General features: G+C 29.5%; 2 protein-coding genes across 3 annotated transcripts; both read right to left on the reverse strand.

The window, feature by feature from the left end:
* Positions 1-2,979: 2,979 nt before the first annotated feature.
* On the reverse strand, positions 2,980-3,824 carry LOC108475395 (indole-3-acetic acid-induced protein ARG7-like). The gene has a single exon (XM_017777357.2). The coding sequence runs from the start codon at positions 3,679-3,681 to the stop codon at positions 3,214-3,216; it is 468 nt and encodes a 155-aa protein (XP_017632846.1). The 5' UTR covers positions 3,682-3,824; the 3' UTR covers positions 2,980-3,213.
* An 11,057-nt stretch (positions 3,825-14,881) lies between these two features.
* Positions 14,882-18,752, reverse strand: LOC108476293 (uncharacterized). Of its 2 annotated transcripts, none has more exons than XM_053025364.1 (2): positions 15,691-18,752; positions 14,882-15,334 (listed from the first exon to the last, which is right to left on the reverse strand). In XM_053025364.1, the coding sequence occupies exon 1, from the start codon at positions 18,336-18,338 to the stop codon at positions 15,714-15,716; it is 2,625 nt and encodes an 874-aa protein (XP_052881324.1). In that variant the 5' UTR covers positions 18,339-18,752; the 3' UTR covers positions 14,882-15,334; positions 15,691-15,713. The 2 variants fall into 2 exon arrangements, with proteins under 2 accessions (XP_052881324.1, XP_052881325.1); XM_053025365.1 differs by having other exon boundaries at positions 15,114-15,331.
* Between the last annotated feature and the right edge of the window lie 2,237 nt (positions 18,753-20,989).

Consider the following 20,989-nt stretch of genomic DNA (forward strand, 5'->3'; position numbering starts at 1 on the left):
TTAAATTTTTATAATTTTAGGGGGGGCAAAGTGTAATTTTACCTTTACTAATTTAAAATTTTTAAAAAGTTTCAAGGGCTTAAAATGAAATTTTCCATTATAGGGGGGCCGGGGCCCATGCCAGCCACCTGGCTATGCCCCTGCCTGCTCCATTATAATTTTTGAAGTTAAAGTGTAATTTTACCCTTCTATTAACTTACAATTTCACAATTTCTAAGGACCACAATTCAATTAAATTTTCCATCAAGCAAAAAATAATTTGACTAAATTTTAAAGGTTAAAGATCAAAGTGATACAAATAAAAAGATTTAGCGTCAAAAGTGAAAAAAATAGATAAAATGCTAATACTATTATTGAACTTGGGCTTGACCACAATTTTTATAAAGGCGTTGAACTTACGCCCTCAACTAAATGGACTTTTTATTTGCCTATCCTTTTCACCTAACTATTAATTTTATTTAATAATACTATTTAAACTTTAATTAAAATATAAAAATGAATTATTAATTACAAAAAATACATTGAATTACTATAAAATTTAATTTAATTTAATTATAGTTTACTTTAATTAAAATATAAAAATTTGAAGTTTTTAAATTGAGATTTTTTATAAAATTAATTTAAAATAATTATCAAAAATCAAAAGGTTTAAATATTAATAAAATTAATTAAAAATAAAAAGAGAGAAATAAATGAAAAAATAACAAAATAATAATTAGTTTAAATATAATTATTTGATAAACAGAGAAGTGTTTTAACTCCTTAAGAATAGTTAAGAAATTGCCACATGTGATTAATTAATATTTTAAAAAATAAGTGATACATATGGGGACATTTTAACGTTAAAAAATTCACCTTCAATATATTAAATAATAATTTTAATTTAATGAAAATTAAAATAAGAGTTAGTATTTGGTACATTAGCAATTTATCCTTTTTATTCTATGAGTAGAATTAAAAAATTATCAAGTGTTTCTCTTTTTAAATATTTATTTTAATATTTTTCTATATCCTATAGAACACTTGTCAACCTCTTGACCTTGCTTGTGAAGTATAAAGACTCCATTGATATTGATAGTGTAACAAATATTTTTCTTAAAATAATTTAAATTTTAATAGGTTTTAATTCTTTTAAATTTGAAAGTTCTTGAATAAAAAAATTAAAATGATGAACATGCCCAAAATAATTCGATTAATAGTAATTAATAAAAGATAAATTTATCATTTTCATTTAAAACCCACCTTGTAAATTTATCTTGTTCATTTATCTTTTTTTTTCTTACAACACTTCTTTTTCCTTACATTTTCTTAATTTTTTTATAAATATTTTATTCTAGATGTCAACTTAATAAAAGCATGTGATTAGCAATAAGATTAACTCTTAAATAGGAAGATAATGTATTTCAGTACATTCGAACTCACATCCTCATGTACTGATAACAATGTCGATACCAATCAAACTAAGACTCAATCGGTAATAATTTTTTATTCAAATATTTATTTTTTAACTCCTATCACACAAACCAAATCTTAAAATCATATCATATACTATTTTAGTGAATATATTAATAAAATGAAAATAATATGTTTACATGGAAAGTAATAAGTGTGATTATTTTGCAATCATAGAAAATATTTTAAAGATTTTATTAACTGTTTTATGCACCTAAAAACAACAGTTACAGCTGTGATAACAATGCAAATTAGTAATTAAGTTGCTCCAAAATTGTAATAATTGTTTGTTTTTGGTACATAAAAAAGCACAAACATAGTTGAAATATTTCAATAATTGCACAATTAGCACACTTACCTTACAAATATTCACTAAAAGGAAACAAAGAAAATTTTATGCCAAAAAAAGGAACTATGACCAAAAAAAATTCTAAAATAATAATGCAAAAACAAAATCTGAAATATTTCCTAAAATTAGTCAATTAACAAAGAAATTTAATTTAGCAGGGATAATATTTAAATAATAATTAAAATTATGCTTAACCTTATGCACTAATCACTCAAATAAATGATAATATGTATATTAAGAATAAAATCTTTGAATGAGCTAAGAGAAGATTATCATATCAAAACACTACTAATTAAAAATAAAAAAATTTATTTGAGTCTTAATTAAATTGACATAGACATTGTTATTAATGCAGGAATACGTGAGTTCGAGCTCGCTGAAGCGCATTATATTCTTATTTATGGATTGAGGAGGGGATATAGATAATTCTAGGCATTGTGTGAAAAAAAGATAGGATCAAAATCTATAATAAAATTCTTGAGTAATTTAGGCAACTTCTAATAATTAGGAAAAGTTATCTACTCTTTTTCTTAAAAGAAAGGAAAAAATATTAATTTTCAACATGTAGAATTTATGTATGAAATTTTATTTTTAAATATAAAAATTATATATAATATAAATTTTTGTATAATGTGATGCAAATAATAATATTAATTAAAAATAGAAAAAATCATTTTAATCATTAATTTAAAAATTAAAAATTTAGTTGATTGAGTGTTAATATTAATTTAAAATCTCATTATAAATTACGATCATATCTACTATTTTTAACACAATGATTAGAACTACCCACAGTATAGGAGGATGAGGGCTCCGGGCATTGAACCATATTATACTCCTATTTATCAGTTAGATAGAGACTATAGATAGTTCTAAAAATTGTGTCAAAAAAGTAAATATAATCGAACTTATATTAAAATTGTTCAAAGAAAAACAAACAATTTAATAATTTATACTTAAGAAATTAAAAAAACAATAAATTAAAATTTTATGTACAACAAATTAGCAAATATTAACGCGTGAATTTCATATATTCACAAATAATTAAACATGAAATTAGTGTATTGTGAATTAAAATTTATAACTGTTAATCCTTCCAACTCGGGTAACTCAGATGAGTCAACCCAATAGTTCATATTGCTAAACTAATAAGGTAGCCCAATATGAAAATCAACAAGTTTATAATTTATATGTATCTACAATTCAATTTCATATGTTTACAAATAATTCGATTAACTTTCCGATTTTTTAAAATAAAAGGACCAAATTTAGATGAACTAAATTAGAAAAAACTAGTTTCTTAAATTTCATAAAATAAAAATGATGAAATTCACAATTAAAATTTCATAGTTATATTCAATTTAAAATTGCGACTGTTAATTCTTCCAACTCGGGTGACTCGGATGGCCAACTCAGTAGACTGATCTATCGCCGACCCGATGAAACAACGGCCGAGATTCACTCAAAATCTGTTGTTTATTCTTCATGCCCACGTGGCATCGTCTCTGAAGATCCTCGAATGTAAACAAACGGTCCGAGTTCGACGACGAGTCAGAACGAGACACGACACGGAGAATCTCCTCGAAGAGTGACTCGTCGCATGGGATGGTCAACGGTCCTACGTTATTGAAACCGTACTCTTCTTCGGTTTGTACGAGGAGTGACTTGAAGATTGGATGGTTCAGGTACGTCGCTCGTACGATGTATCTCTTGAGACCGGTCCCCACACAGACAGCCACATGTCCCGCCGGTACATCGGACGGTGCGTGTCCGATGTTGTCATTGGCCGAAATGCGGGCCTTCTTTCGCCATTGCTTCAGCATTTGTCGGATTCGGACAATGTGACGGATTTTCCGGCACTTTCCGGCCCGCTGAGACATTGTTTCCTCAAGAAAGTGACGGAAAAAAAAAGAGGAGAGGAATGTTAGTAGGAAAAGAAAATATATTTCTCGAGAAAGTGACGGAAAAGAGTGAGCGATGGGAATTTGTTTTCCATTCAAGTTTTTGAGTTGAATTTTGACTGAAGGGTAATGGAGGTGTTATAAAGTCAAGGGTTAAAGCAATTGCCATTGATGTTGGAGATAATTACGAGATTGTATCCATTGCTTTTTTTAATTATATAATCAAATATCATTTAATGAAAATCTCTTCCCTAAAAGTTTCCATCTTATAGTTTAATTTAGGTTAAACTACTTTAGTAGGCATCCAACTATTAGTACATTTCTATTTTGGTCACCCAATTATTAGTAAGCTTCTTTTTTGGCCGCCCAACTATGAAAAGTTACAAAATGATCACTCAACTGTTCAATTTTGTTTCTTTTGTCACCAACTGACTAATGTAAAAATAGGAACACCTAAAAATCCAAGATAGTTGGGTGACCAAAAAAGAAGAAATTGAATAGTTGAATGACTATTTTGTAACTTTTCATAATTGGATGATTAGAAAAGAAATTTACTAATAGTTGAGTGACTACTAGTGTGCTTTATCCTTTAATTTATCAAAATGTAGTGCTAATTAAGAAATTAGTATAGTTATTGATTAACACATAAACTTGAAATGTTAGATTTTTAATAATGTCAAAATTTAACAAATTCAAGTAAAAGACTAAGTTCTTAGTTTTCGTGAAGTAGAGGAATCAAATTTATAATTAGACCAAAAGTTTTTTCTTTTTAAGTTAACAAGTATAATACAATTAAAACATAAATATAACTATATGTCGATTAATCATAAAATAGTATGAAGTTATTACGGCACAAATAAATTAAGAACTGAAATTTAGTTAACTTATATCGTTTTTTATTATTGTACATACCATCAATATAATCTAATTAACTAAAACGAGAATGTATTCAAATCTAAACAAAAAGAAAATAAATATATCCACACTTAATTAAACCCTATATGAAAGCTCATACTCAATTTTACCGTTATTATTATTATTATTATTATTATTATTATTATTATTTATTATTATTATTATATCCACACATAATGTAACCTTTGCTGATTGAGTATGAGTTCGATTGGCATTGGCATTGTTGCTAGTGTAAAAGGATACGGGTCCAAATGCGTTGAAACACATTATCCTCTTATTTAAAAGTTGAGGAAGGGCTACAGATAATTATAGGCATTGTATCAAAAAGAGCAGATATGATAGAACATATTGAGATTAATGTTCAAAAATATATATATATATATCGACTTTTATATCAAAATGAATGTTTTAAACGAAATATTTATCATTTATTTTATCGCATTCAAATAAAATACATAATACTTATTTTTATTAGTTTTTTTCTTCTTATTTTAGGATGAACATATTATGTGTGATCCAAGGTTAATGGAACAAGATCAGTTTGGTTAGTTGGATAAGTTGGATCGAGAATCAATTAATACATCAGTCTAAAAAAGAGGTTGAAATGATTTATTGTGAATTGGTACAAATTTGTTGAATCGAGTTTTTCTATTTTTTCTATTTGTAATTTTTAATAATTTTTTTAATTAAATTAAACCAATCGATCGGACTGAAAATCGGTGGCCTAACCAATCCAATTACAAAAAACATCAATATAAAAGGAAGGGATTGTTTTTATTTATTTATTGTGTTTTGTAGAAATCATGAAAAATAAAGAAATTAAGGGAAAATGTGCAAATTTTTTTTCATGTTTTCTTCTTTCTTAAAAAGGGGATAAATCAGGAAATATCTATAAGGGCAACAAAATGGAAAATTTTCTTAAATATTAATCAAATAATTATACTATTTTAATTGCAGGAAAAATATATGCATTAAATCACTATATTAGCTATTAATTGCCATTGTTGGTTCATGATTTTTGTTTATGAGAGGTTAAATTGTGTCACAGGTCCTTATACTTTGGCAAAAGAATTGATTTAGTCCTTGTATTTAAAAAGATAAAAATTAATCCTTTTTTATTTAAAAACCTTAATTTAATCATTAATATTATTAGTATTTCTAGTCAAAATTTATCAACTTGACATGTTAATTAGATTGCCCCCGTATCATATTGCACATGGTTCATGGAAGCTAAACATATCAGATTGACAAATTTTGATTGAAAATATTAATAATGCCAATGTTTAGGCTAAAGTTTTTAAATATAAAAAATAAGACGGTTAATTTTTAAATTTTTTAATAATAATGATTAAATCTCAAATTTTATTATAGTATAACTATCAATAGCATATTTTCACCTTTACAAATTGATTAGATTTTATTTGTCAATAAAATGAAAAAACAAAAACCTTATTATCATCTCATAATCCTAAGCATGCCTTGCCTTCACAACCTTTTCCATATCTATAAGGGGATAAATATCAAATTTACACTTGAACTTTGGTTAATTGTGTAATTTGGTACATAAACTTTGATTTGGTATAATTATACACATGAAACTTAAATTGCGGTTCATATGCATATATGAAACTTTGATTTTGATTCAATTGTGCATATTTAAATAAATGAATACATACATATCTTTTCATATTGGATTAATATAATTGTTTTTGTATGCAACATATCAACGTTAAATGGTGTTCATTCGATAATGTTATTAGTGATTTGTAAAATCTAAATCAAATCAAAATTCGCACAAACTCGAAGTTCATGTATAGTTTTGATATTTATCCCTATCCATAACAATAATTATTTTGAATCTTGAAGTTATCATTATTGAGAAGACACTTGTGATTAAAGGAATTAGCAGTAACTAATTCTCTCACCATTAATCCTCTTTGAAAAGGTAAACAGCTGATCATGAAATATGTTTTATTCCTATCAACAGAGATTGAATCCCTGACTACATGGTTAGAGGTGAGCAACCACCATGTCACATATCATGGTTCAATAATCATATATATATTTCTTACACAATATTTAAACTATTCATAATCCCATAATTTTTAAAGTGGAGGGTATTACGTGCATAAGCATATATATATATATATATATATATATATTTCTTATACAATGTCTAAACTATTCATAATCCCATAATCATTAAAGAGATGTGAGCATTTAGCTTTGGTAGGGTTCGAATCCATGCCTTTATATAACATTAGTGGGTAAAATATAAGGGCACGGGTTTGAACTCTACCAAGACCGAATGTTCACATTTCATTGGTGGGTGAGGTGTTTTCACTCTATGAACCTGTTGAAGACTCTCCTTGGAGTCGGGAGACAAAACTGAGCATAAATACGCTAGGCACAATACCTGTACCATTGAGGGGTCTATTGGCTCTTGGTGGACAACACTTCGAAGCAGGGACGAAGCCAGAAGTTTATCTTTGAGGGGCTAAAATTAAATTATAAAATTTTAAAGGAATCAAAGTACAATTTTATCTTTATATATGCATTGTTATTTTAAAATTTTAAAGAGATTAAACTAAAAAAAAATTCATCATTGAGGGGTCAAAGTGTATTTTTACCATTAAATTAACTTGTAATTTTTAAAACTTCAAAAGACTAAAATAATAAATTGTGAAGGTCTCTACCTGCCCCCTTGGTGCCGTCCCTACTTCGAAGACTTCTCTCATAATGAGTTCGGCCCTCCTTCAATAATAATCACATTATCTGATATTACGTGCTTACTCATGTTTATAAAATTATTGCCAAACTAAAACCAAACTAAAATTCAATGGAGGGAGATATTAAGAGACTATTGGCAGCAACGTTACCCACCATAGTGCTCAATTAATTACAAGAATGGATTTAAACCATGAAAAAGGAAAGAAACAATACAAAACATGTTTTGGGTGTATTGATGTTTTTGTCCTCTAATTGATCCCATCATATTTTGTCTGTACAGTATCTTTTATCTTTTCTTTTTAACATATTAATTAATCTTTATTAATTTTTAATAATAATATAAGATTTAGGGAATATGTGCTTAGGCTTGTTTATATTTTCGAATCTTTTTAGCTCTAATAAAGGATATAAGTTTTAATTAGGGACATTTACTCAATCTTTTTTTTTTTATATAATAAAGGATATAAGTTTTTATATAATTTTTAAAATGAAGGATATGCATTCAAGTGTGTTCGAGTTCACGTTCTTCAAAATATTAAAACAACAACGATGTCAATTGAATTATGACTCGATCGGTTTTATATAAGACATTTACACAAGTTTTAAATAGAGATGATAATGGGACGAGACGATTTTTGCCTTAAACCCGACCCAATATACCTTAACTTAACTTGACATTGACTCGACCCGAAATTCTTAAAATGAAGGATATTATGTGCTTAAGCACATTTGAGTCCATGTTCTCCGGGATATTGCAACAACAACAATGTCAACCAAACTATGACTTGATCTATTTATATATAAGGGTATTTACACAAGTTTGAAGTAGAGATGACAATGGGTTGGGATTGTTTTTTTACCCTGAACTTGACCCGATACACCCCAATATAAATTGACATTGACTCGACATGGAATTCGTAAAATTGGAGGATATCATGTGCTTAAACACATTTGAGTCCACATTCTCCAAGATATTACAACAATAACAATCTCAACTGAACTATGACTCGATCGACTTTAAGATTTTTACTCAAGTTTTAAGTAGAGATGACAATGGGATTGGACTGCTTTTTGCCCTAAACTTGACCCAAAATTAAATATTAATTTATCATCCCAAACCCGCCACAAAAAAATAAATCTACATTTGACTCCAACCTTATCTAATTTCACATTTTTTAAAATCTATTTTTATTAAAATAGAATAATATTTTTTAATTTACTATTATTTTTAATCATACTATTAATTGTTTCCTTAGAAATAGTACTTATGCTAGAGCAAACATTAATATAAATTCTATTACCATATATATTTATTTATTTAAGCTAATATTATATATATAAAGTATTTTAGTAATTATCTCAAGACGGAGCAGAGTGAGTTTTTCCTAAATTTAAATCCACCTCGAAACTTGATTTCAAGAAAAACTCAATTCTATCAGGTTAGGTCGGATCAGAATTCGTCTATTTTTATTTTATTTTTTGCCATTTCTAATTAAATTAAGGGATCTTAGAATTTTATATTGAACGTAAGGATTAAACGTGTACATAACGTGTTAAAAAATCAATCATTAAAATTTATAATATTTTTTAGTACGTGAAATTTAAGTTGTCTATAATATTAGTATATATATATATATCAATATTAATTTTAACTAATATTATGAAAAACAACTTAATTAATTCGGATTTTATAGTTTGAAAATTTAATTAAAATAATTTAAAATTAAAATTCAATCTAAAATTTAAGTTGTAATTTGAGAAACCCTAATCGTTAGGACACAATAAAACAAAATAATAAATAAAAAGAACAAAAACCTGACAGGAAGATTATCAACCGAAGAAAAATGCCAGTTTTAGAGATTTTGACATATTTCATCCAACAAAAGCCTGACATAATGGGTTATTTATTTGATATATATCACTTTTAGGTCAAATTTTTCTATTAGTCCTTATAATATATGTAAGTTGTAAATTTAGTCCATATACTTTATAAATTGGTCAATTTTAGTACCTTTACTTTTCCAATTTTCAAATTCTAGTCCTAAAATCTCAAACAGTAATGGGTAAATTTGTTTGGTTAAATATTGTTTAGCTTTGTATTATGCGTAAGTTTTAGATTTAATCCGTGTTTTCCAATTTTATCATTCTTTGTTCCTATACTTTTTGAAATTGAAATTTCAATTTTGATGTAACGACAACTTCAATAATTGATTTTTTTCAAAATTTCAAAATTCAAAAATACAAATGACTAAAATAAAATATATGAACTAAATCCATAATTTATGCATAATACTAGAACTAATAGTAGAATTCAACCATCACTTTAACAAGTATTATTAAGCATGGTTAACACTTCCATATATAAACTGAGGGTTAATATAACTTTTAGTCCCTAAACTTGGCAATTAGATCCACTTTGATACCTATACTTTTTTTTTCTTTAATTTGGTACCTGAACTTGACAACTAGATTCGTTTTGGTCTGAAACTTGGATTCCATCAAAATTTGATGACATTCACGTCATCAAAATTTTACATTTGTCAAGTTAAAGGACTAAAATAAACCTAATTGCCAATACAGGTACCAAAGTGAACTTAATTATCAAGTTCAGGGACTAAAATTTATATTAACACATAAACTAAATTAATCTTTATTTTTTTTCATTTATCTGTATTTATCAAAGCGAACTTAATTAGGGACTAAAATTAATATAATTAACACATAAACTAAATTAATCCTTTTTTTTTTTTCATCTATCTGTATTCTGCGACCATCTTTGTGGCATTTTAAAGGTACTGTCCTTTGAAAAAACAAAAGGTACTGAGTTGGCATTACACACCAACTACAATATTTTAATTTCTATAAAAAAAATTAAGCAACTTTAAAACCGGGACCCTGGGATGTTTAATGATGAGAGTAGTATCATAAATTTCTGTTTTTCAGGGGTTTAATTAGAGGTTAATATACTATTTAGTACCCATATTTAGTTTTTCTGTTCAATTTAGTGCCATAGTTGGGTGACCTCTATTGTAGTTTATCCTTTGTTTGTTACTAGAGTACACGTCAAATATTTGTTGGGCCACACAATGTTTAGTTTGGGTATCAAATTGAATACTAAAACCAAACTTAAGTACCAATTTGAACATTGAAACTAAATATAGGTACCAAATGATATATTAATCCTTTAATTAGTGATATAAACAAGAAGATTTATTAGTACAGTTTAGTTAGAGTGATAATCTGACATGAAGGGGAAACATAAGTAGGCGTGCTCTATCTGTCATCACAAAGCATAAAATCTGCTGTCTAAAGATTATGTCTGATATATGTATATATATATATATATAAGTGGATTCTTCTTTGAAAGTTAAACTTCTTTTTGGTCAGTTCTTGTCTCAAACTCAAAGCATAATCTCAGCCATAATTAAAAATAGCAGAGAGCATTACACAACACAACTGAGAATTGCCATGCTCGACAGCTCGAGTCTCAATGGCTACTGGTTCCAGACCCTGTTTTCTTTTTTAGTGAACTTTATCTTTGGATCAAGATTTGTTGACTGATGGGTTGATATTTGACGTTGGGTCAATGCACTTCAAAAAGTCCAAACTTGTCAACTGTTTTGGTATTGTTGTAGAGCTATAGACTATAGTATTGAGAATTTGATAGTGGATTAGTAGCTTAACTTAATAATTTTTTTTGGTTAACTACACACAATCTTACTAAATTACTCGTCATTCTAAAAATTTACAAGATGGTTATTAAATTATTTAAAAGTTTTCGTTCGAGTGATTGAAAATTTTTTATTTAATTTACTGAGCGGTTAAGTTTTTTTTTCTTAAAGTAAGATTAACGAGCTCCAAGTGATAATTCAATGATTGGTATGGTAGATCAGTACCCATCGATGAGTAGAAAAGCAGAGCTTAGATCCAAGTCAAAGATCGAAGAAAAAAGTTATTTGGATTTTAGTTCATAAATTCGTCATTTTTAAAGTCGTTTCATAAAAAAACTGAATTGTAGAAGAGAAGGGGAATGAAAGCTTTTGATTGATATAAGCGGTGCGAACAAAAAAGACTATACAAGAGCGATTTTAAAGGCCCAATGACTTAAATTAAAACTTTTGAATAGTTTAGTGACTATTTTGTAATTTTTAAAAGTTAAGTGACTAAAATACAAGCTTATTAATAATTTAATAACCTTAAGTGTAGTTTGCCATTCTTATGTAAATACCTTTCATGTCACTCTAATTTCTAAGTTACTGTTTTACTTCATTAGTAAATTCAATGTATTTTCTTATATTGTTAGTAAATATATTAAATATATTTACAAAATATTAGGTTTGTGAATACTTTATATATATAACTTATATTATACACATACAAAAGAATTAATTGTACCAAAATTATCTTAATGAATAATTTATAAATATATAATTTTATAGCATTAAATTGAAAATTTAATAAGAACACTTAAGGAAAAGCGATTAAAGATATAATTGATATCTACATCCATGCAAAGTGAGGTGAAGATGTACAAGACAACCCACACCCTAGCTCAAAGGTGAAATTAGGAATTTTTTTTATGAGACAAAATTAAATTATATATTTTTATGAGAGTTAAAACATAATTTAATCATTTTAATAGCTTATATCTTTATACTTTTTAAAGGATCCTATTAAAATTTTATCATTTTAAGATATCAACATATAATTTTACCATATACTAACTTAAAGTTTTAAAAATTTCAAAAAGCTGATATTAAATTTTTCATTTTAGGGGGACACGTCAGCCCCTCCCATCGCCCCTCCATTACATATTGTCAAGTAAATATGTTCATTGGTCAAGTTAGATGGGGTTCAAGCCAAATTAATGATACTATACATAGTTGTTCAAGTGTAACACTATTTAAAATTTGTAACTTACCAATTCAAGTTCCTTTAAGTTTATCAAAAAATATTATTTTTATTTAATATTTAAAAAATTATATTGTTCTACTCTATTATCGTTATATATTTATTTCCTTATTAATTTTTTCAACATACACTTTTTAACTTATTTTTTAATATTTACATTATAATATATTTTATTTAGTTTTTACATTACATAAATTTTATAATATACAAAAATAGTAAAGAAAAACATAGCATAAACTTAAAACATAAGTCAAGTCAAGCTCTAAGTAGTGAATATTGGGTTGAAACCTAATACATATTTTAAACAAATTCTTTTTTAGCCCAAAATTTTAGCCTAATTTTAGAAATGCTACCATAATTTTTTAAAAAAATTTATGTCAACATAATAAGTTGAAAGATTCACATAGAAGCCTTTCATCCTTGGTTTTTTTATGGTTCTTCATCGGAATCGAGATTGCTTAGTGGATTTCTCTATCTCGAAGAGCTCTTAATATGGGTTGTTTTCATGCTCTGAAATCCCAAGAATCCATACGAAAGGCCTCTCCACTTGATGGAAAGCCTTGATTGAAAGGCCACCGGTCTCCGTCCTCCATCAGAAGTGACAGTAAAGGATCTTGTTGTGAGAAGTACAACCAAATATTGCATGTGCTTCTATGTCCGGGGGTCATATTGTCTCTTAGAGCAATAGGGATAAAACCATTGCCACATCTAAAACATTAGAAGGCCTTTTTATGCTCTCATGACAATGTATGGATTTCTTGAATCTTTTTTTTGTATCCTTTCATGTGATAAAAGGACTTAATTGACAAAAACAAGTGATGACGGTTCACAAGCCACTTTCACATGGTTTAATAATGCTCCCAATCTCTCTACTCTTTAAAGATTTAAAATTCAATAATTCTAACTAATTGAATCTTAACTAGATTAACATAAACATTATTATCTATATAGGAGAATGTAAATTCGAATGTGCCGATGCGCATTATTTTTCTCTTTATGGATAGAGAAAAAATTATGAATACTTTTAGACACTGTGTCACATTAATTAATATATATATATCATTCTACTTCACTAAAGCAATTGCAAAGAACATTACAACCCTAGACTCAAAAACAACCTTACAAAGTTACAACCCCAAAATTCAACATCAATTTTCCCCATGTAATATTGGTCTTTTGAGCAGTTCTTTGTTTTAAAAATGCTACATAATTTAATTTAACAAAAAAAAAAACCTAGATTACCGAAATTAAAAGTAATGGGACTAGATTTCAAATATGCGAAGAGTCTAAGAGCATAGTGAGACCTTTTCTCATTTAGCTGGAGAAGTTTACTAGGAACATTCTCATGGACCATAATGTTTACAATGGTCTTTGACCTTCATAATGAAAAGTGAAGAGAATGAAGGGGTAGGGAAATGTTTATAAAGCCTTACAAGATTACATGACTAGAAACTTGGAACCTGGCAATGGCAATTTGATCTTCATGCAAAGCAAAGTACTAAAAACTAAAGGGTAAACTACATTGGTAGTCACCCAACTATGAGTAAATTTTTTTTTTTTTGTAGCGCAACTATTCATAGTTGAGTGACCATTTTAAAACTTATCATAGTTGGGTAAATAAATAAAAAAATTACCTATAGTTGGGAGACTACAAGTGTAGTTTACCCAAAACTAAAAATCACTGATCAATTCAAAGGCTATAAAGAAGGGGTCTTTGTAAGGCCAGTTTAGGGTTGAATCTGTCCTAAAGCTAGCACATGGTATGTGCTTGGGAACAAACCCGAGATCGGACACTAATCCTATGTGAGCATCAAGCAAATCTAATACAAAAACGCAAGAAGTCTTTACCTGATAGCAATGAAAAAAACGCAAGAACTTGAATGGTTACAGGATTCTCAAATCCAACTATTTTCAATATTCGAAAGCCACATTTGGCTACTTGGGCGATTATCAGTCACAGAAAGAAACTGCAATGCTTGACCACAGGTAAAAGTACTATGAAGGTCCTTATACTAGGAGTTAGATTACATTTTATCCCTTTACTAAAAAAATGGACAAATTAATCCCTATATGCAAATTGTTCCTTTCTGTTAAAATTTTCATCCATTTTTATTATTAAAACTAGCATGACTAACGAAATAACTAGACAATTACATGTGGCGTGCCACGTGTACCTTATACTGATGTACAAAGACATGTTTTAACTGTAAAAATGGATGTAATCTTTAATAAAAGGACCGGTTTGCTCTCTGATCTAAGATACATAGACTAATTTGCCCATTTTTAGTAGAGGGGGCGAAATGAAATCTGACCCTTAGTACAAGGGCCTCCATAATACTTTTACCCTTGACGTCCCCATCTTTTACAACTATTGGTAAGCTTAGTAGTCAAAACCTTAGTTAAAAGATGATAGGGTGCTTCCCTCAAGTATATGCATATAGCAGCCTTCCTAAACATGTTTATGGACTTAGTCATGCAAAATCAGAACAGAAATGGCTGAAAGCCATGCAAGCTGACCTGCAGCTTCCAATGTGAATCACATGCTACATCTACGGTGAGTGAAACTCGTAACTCACCTGCTAAAGGCTCAACAATGCTTAAACGTCATCAAATATATTCCATCTTCCCTATAAAAGAATTCATATAGCTTAGAAAGATAATGGTACAAGGTATACATCCAGGAGTTTGAGCTTTACAAGTTTGTCTGCTTTAAACCATAAACTAAGAAGACCATCAACCGAACTCTAATAACCCCCTAAGTAGGGTTAAAAAAACCAAAATTTGAGCTATAAATGAAAAAGATAATAAAAAAGCAATACAACCCAAGGGAAGAAGGTAATGCATCCCAAGGAAACAGCTTGTTCGAAGACGAATATTTATACTCCACAGACATAAACTAAGAAGAACACAATGAACCTCTAATGACACATAAGTAGGGTTAAAAAGAAAGAGCTGGAGACGATAAATGAAAAATAAAAAGGCAATGCAACCTGAGGGAAGAAGATGCTGCATCCAAGAAGACTGTGGATAATGCTCATGCCGACAATTTTTCAATCTGCTGTAGCTGCGCAAACTCCTATCAAGAAAACAAAAGTCAGTACCATAGCCAAAGCATACTCAAAAAAGAACAAATATCAGTACCTTATGTATTCTGCTGATATGTAAATTTATTATCGGTTGAACATTATTGGGAAATTGTCTTTCCAATTTTACATTTACCCGCTGAGTGATGATTAACATAAGTCAGATAATCAGGGTGAAACAACTTATCAAATCACACAAATCACTAAAATTTCATAGCAGTCATAATTTATCCTAATCAATAAAGACATGTTTTGACATACAATGTTTGGCTAAATCAAAGAAAAAACACATGCATTATTCTAATTGTAAATAAAAATGAAAAAAAAAAAAGGATAATGAGTAAAGTACATCTTGATGCTAATGGCTATGGACTACTTGCAAGCAGATCTCATTGCTTTTAGCTCTTCAACCAGTTTCTCAAGCCTGCTAATCCGAGCTTCAAGTGTTAATCCCGGTATGTCAACTGCATAGCAACTGCACTCTCCTTCAACACCATTGATGCTTAGCATTTCGGGAACTGGTTGTTCTGGCAGGCCATCCTCTGCATCTTTAACTGTTTGTTCTGATTCTCCCATCACAATTTCCTCCTGCACTATCTTTGGTTCTCTCTGATCCTTGTAGGGACCTTCAAAAGATTCCCCTATTCTTAGCACAGATTCATCCTCGATAACCTTTTCAGCCAATATTGCTAATGGCTCCAAATATTTAACAACCTCGTCATCTGCAATTGTAGATGAAAGACCTTGAGAATGGCCTGATGGGTTTCCATCATCATCAGAATCTTTAGTTTTGACCTTACGACTCTTCTTGCAAGATCTCATCATTTCTGCTATAGTTGGATTATTATCCTCAAGACAATCCTCTGCTTCCTTTCCATCAAACTTCCGCACGGAACAAATAGGATCATCGGCACTGGGTCCCTTCTTCCTTTCAACAGTGCTGGGTAATTTTATTGCATTTGCTAAAGGTAAAACCTGATGGGCAGAATCGCTGCTACCTTCCTCCTTGTCTTTCACAGCCAATGCTGGTTTTTTGGAGCTTCCAGAAGCAAATCTAGAAGAGGCAGACACAGGAGTATCTTCCTTCATTCCTTTAGATCTCACTGCGGATTTTTTCATGTGTTTTTTACTGAAACCGGGAGAAGCAGAATCTTTCTCATCTTTGTCCTTTCTTTTCAAAGTTTGAACTGATTCTTTGGAACTTCCCAAAGGAACATTGGGAGAAGTAGATCCCTCCTTGACTTCTTTCTTTCTTTTCAGATTCTTGGCTGATTTCATAGAGTTCCTTCTGCAAGAGCCGGACATAGAATCATTGTTGCTCACTTGCTTTTCTTCTAAAATCTGGGATACACTCTTTGATTTCTTAAGAGGAAAACAAGAGAGAGAACCACTAGCATTAGTAGTCTTGTTGATATTGTCTCCTTGTTTCTTTGAGCTCTTCGTGGAGCAATTAGGAGAAACCGACGGATCATTAGCTTCAGTCTTTCCAGGGAAACTCTCTATTTTCAGATGAAAGCCAAGGCAACCAGAAGAACTTTTCTCTTGTTTCTTTCCTTTAGGCTTCTTTGCTGATTTCTTCAACCCCTTAGCTGTTCCTTTGCTCTCCGATACCGACTTGTTCCACCATTTCAAGTAGCGTGCCGTAACACCAGCTTTATATAGCCGAGAAGGAATGTATAATTTTACACCAGTGAGTGATTCACAGTAATTGAGCCAGGCAAGCTCAGGAGTCTGATCTTTTGATTGAGGAACACAACTGGGAATATCTTGATCTATTCCAAATTGCCTCGCTACTCGATGGGGAAGGTACTGTTCTATGCAATCAAGCCCCACTAGCTCACTGGCCTTCAAACAACGAACAAAGGACTCTAGCTCTTTATCGAGACGTGCAGTAGTCCATATACAAAATTCATTCTCCCTATAAAACTTAGGTTGTTTCCAGTTATCAATCTGCATCGTATATGGCCGCCATTCAAAACTTCCATTAGCTAACTCTAGAGCTAACCTCACATTCTCAACCTTGCAACTCACATCGTGCCATTGAACCAACCTTGGCTCACCTTTTGCTATCGGATTCGGTTTGGGTCTTAACTCAGCAAATCTCTCCCAAGCCCAAACCTGAACTAATTGAAATGGTGACCAAAGGGTAAGCTTAAACACCTCTTCTTTCCCCATTTTAGTTGAAGCGGTAATTGCATCTTTCAACAAACACAAATCTCTATAAATACTAGCAAGTACAGCAGGTGCTAACGCAAGCCTTGTCCCTCTAGCTAAATGTACTGCAATGGGGAAAACATGTTCCCTAATCGTTTCGTGTGCATTAGTGAAAACATACCTCGAAAGCCAAAAGGCAAGAAACGCTTCATGCTCGATTTCATTGCCACTGTCCATGAACCTCTGCATCCATAAACGAGGGCAAGCCTTTTTAGCTTTGCTTCTCACGATTTCGATCCTTGCACTCTTTAAATTCTCTTCGGCTTCCTTCGATTCTTCAGCTTCGAGTGGGGTGAAAACAGGGGAACCCAGAACAGAAAACCCCCCAAGGATCATCATATCTTCAAGTGTAACACTAGCTTCTCCCCAAGAAAACAAGAAACTTTTAGTCCCACAATACCATTTCTCAGCTAAACCAAGAACTAAATCACTGTTTCTCTTAATCTGATAAGTTGAATTCACGATGGCTTCATAGATACCAGCTTTCTTCCAAGTTGATTCATGTAAAACAACCATCTTTTCAACCCATGCCGACCAATTACTTGCCCTGCATCTCCACCCATGGAAACTGATACTTAAAGGCAGATCTTTAGGTTCAATTGAAGAAACACGTTGTGAAGGAAGCTTAGGAAGTGGGGTTTCAAGGGAACTTGAAATAGGTTTGAGGAAATGAGCTGTTCTTAAACAAGGGTTTTTGTTTTCGTTTTCGCTAGCGGGTGAAACCATGAGCTCTTCCCTTACTTCAACTAAGCTTGTTTCTGGTTCTTCCATGGTTGAATTCATATCAGAAAATTTTGCAAAAAAAAAAAGAATGGTGCACTTTAGGTGTTCGACGGATTGTCAAAATCACATGCAGATAAAAAAAATTCAAAACAATGGAACGTTTAACACGGTACCGAAACAAAAGAGTGAAAAGAAATTACGGAAAGGAGAGGTTCGTGGCGGTGTAAGGACCATGAGGCGGCGCCGCCATCGTTTTGCTTTGATCTGCTTGAATGTTTGAGAATTTGGGCGACGGAGAGACTGCATTGACGGACCTTAAAAGAAAAAAAAAAAAACACCGATCTCTACGAAACGAAACCGAAGCTTTTTTCACTCTTGAGGTTTTAATCCTCTGCGGTTGTTTCTAGTTTTTATGTTGGTTTAATTTTACTTCTAATCCCGCAGATTTAAATTTTAATTTCTCTTTTACCTTTTAATATTATTTTTTTAATATCTAAGATTTAATTTATAAGATTATGGGTCGAGTAAGGCCAAGTCAACCTAAATTTTAGGTGGTTTTCTAGACCCAACCCATATTAATCTTTTTATATTATTTTGCCTAAACTCTTTTATTTTTTGGATGGACCTTTAGGCCTCGATAGGTGGTTTGGGCCAAAAATCTTACTCGATGCCTGACTCGTTTAGAAAATGAATCTTACTTTTTATCTAAATCCATTTTCAAGCCTATATTTTTATTCAAACTCTCTCACTTTTTGGGTGTGCATTCGAACTTAGATGAATAGCCCGACTCATGATCAAGTCTAATTATAAAAAAAGTTATTTATTATCTCATCAATTTTATCATATTATTAAATTTTAATTAAATAAAGAAAGACACTTTCAATAATTATAAGATTTATGCTAATTATAATATTTAATTTAATTGACATCTTTATTATACATCAACTCGAAAATAGTTGATTTGAATGTACTCGAGTGTCTCGATATCATTCAATTTAAATAATTTAAGAATTATATAAAATATATGAAACTTAATTAAATTTTATAAAAATATTTTTAAAATGATTCATATTAGATATTGAATAAAATATATTTATAAAATGAAAATAATATTTTTAAAAATTTATAATTACAATTACAAATATAAAAATAATAATATATCTTATCAAATATTATCCTCGATAAATCCAAAGCCAACCAAGTAATTGTAAGAAGGTTAAATTTTTTATTAGTCCTTATATTTTACAAAATTAAATATTTAGTCTCTATATTTTAATTTGATCAATTTAGATCTTTATACTTTTGAATTTTGAAATTTTAGTTTCAACCCAAACAGTAACAACTAAGTTTGCTTGTTTAAATTTAATTACTAGTTTTGTAATATGCATACAATTGTAAATTTAGTCCAAAATTTTCAATTGGAACATTCAAAGCCGTAAATTTTGAATTCAATCTTGACGCAAACGATAATTGTTAATCCATTAATTGATCTTTTAGCTAGTAATAAATGGAAATAACAAATTGACATGACATCACACATATGATATCATTTGGTGAGTCCAAAAATTTTAAAATATAAAGAGTAAGAAGATTAAAAATATCAAATTAAAATACAGGAACTAAATATAAATACGAGAACTAAGGACAACTTAGATGCTATTTATGCAATGTGTGAGTTGAATATAAGATATTAAAATTCCTTTTTTAACAATTTCAAGGCTTTATTTGCAATTATTCAATAATTATAACACCTATATTTTGGTATAAAGCTATTTGACAGGAAAACATGATTTATTAATTTAACATTCCATTTATGAAAAAAAAAAAGGAAATAAATTACTGCCCATAGTAAGATTACTTAATTTTATTGAAGTTACAATTATATTAATAAAACTAAATTATTAATAATTAATTTATCAACTAACTATAAAAATATCACAAATGTTCTTATACTTAAAAATAGATAAATTAATCTATATCGTTAAATCAAAGAGTAAATTAGTTTTTTTTGTTAAAAATTATCTATTTCTACCGTTAAATTTTGGTATAGCCTGACGTACATAAATTTAATTTATCCTTTTTTTTAGTAGAGAAGGCAAAATGCTATTTGACACTTTCATGGTACTTTTATCATGAACCAACATAAATCTAAAAAATGCGATCTCAGAGTTCCCAATGCCTCCACATTGTCATTGAAACTAATGTTTAAGTGACAATTCAAATTTTATTTTAATTCAAGATTTTTCGTCGGGAAAGTCTGTTTAGATTTAATCCTTACGTTCTGTTTAGATTTAATCCTTACATTTTTATTTTTAAGAATTTAGTCCCTCTATTTTTCATATTTTTAAATTCAAGTTCAATTGTTAACGTAATTTTTTTCTGTTAATCTTACTACTGTGAAATTATGACATAAAATAAAATACTCCATTAAGTAGTTATATACCTAAAATAAAGTTGAATCTACAAGGACTGACTATCTAATTTCGCCTTTTTTCGTGACCAGAATCGTTGTCGCGGTCAAAGTCGTGCCCATGACTTGTGTGTAGCAATGTTAAAAGAAAAATAAGGGGTTTAAATTGATTAAGATAATAAAATAATAAAATACGAAATATAATAAAATAAAATAAAACAGATTTGAAATTGCAAAAAAAAAAATTAAGAAAATAAAATAGATGGGTAAAAGTAAAAGAGTTGAAATAGCATAATAGAGT

The sequence above is a fragment of the Gossypium arboreum genome, chromosome 3, assembly GCF_025698485.1.
Source record: "Gossypium arboreum isolate Shixiya-1 chromosome 3, ASM2569848v2, whole genome shotgun sequence".
Classification (NCBI taxonomy): domain Eukaryota; kingdom Viridiplantae; phylum Streptophyta; class Magnoliopsida; order Malvales; family Malvaceae; genus Gossypium; species Gossypium arboreum.

Excerpts from the sequence above, each read along its gene's own strand:
- LOC108475395 (XM_017777357.2), bottom strand. The coding sequence starts at position 3,681 with ATGTCTCAGCGGGCCGGAAAGTGCCGGAAAATCCGTCACATTGTCCGA.
- LOC108476293 (XM_053025364.1), bottom strand. The coding sequence starts at position 18,338 with ATGAATTCAACCATGGAAGAACCAGAAACAAGCTTAGTTGAAGTAAGG.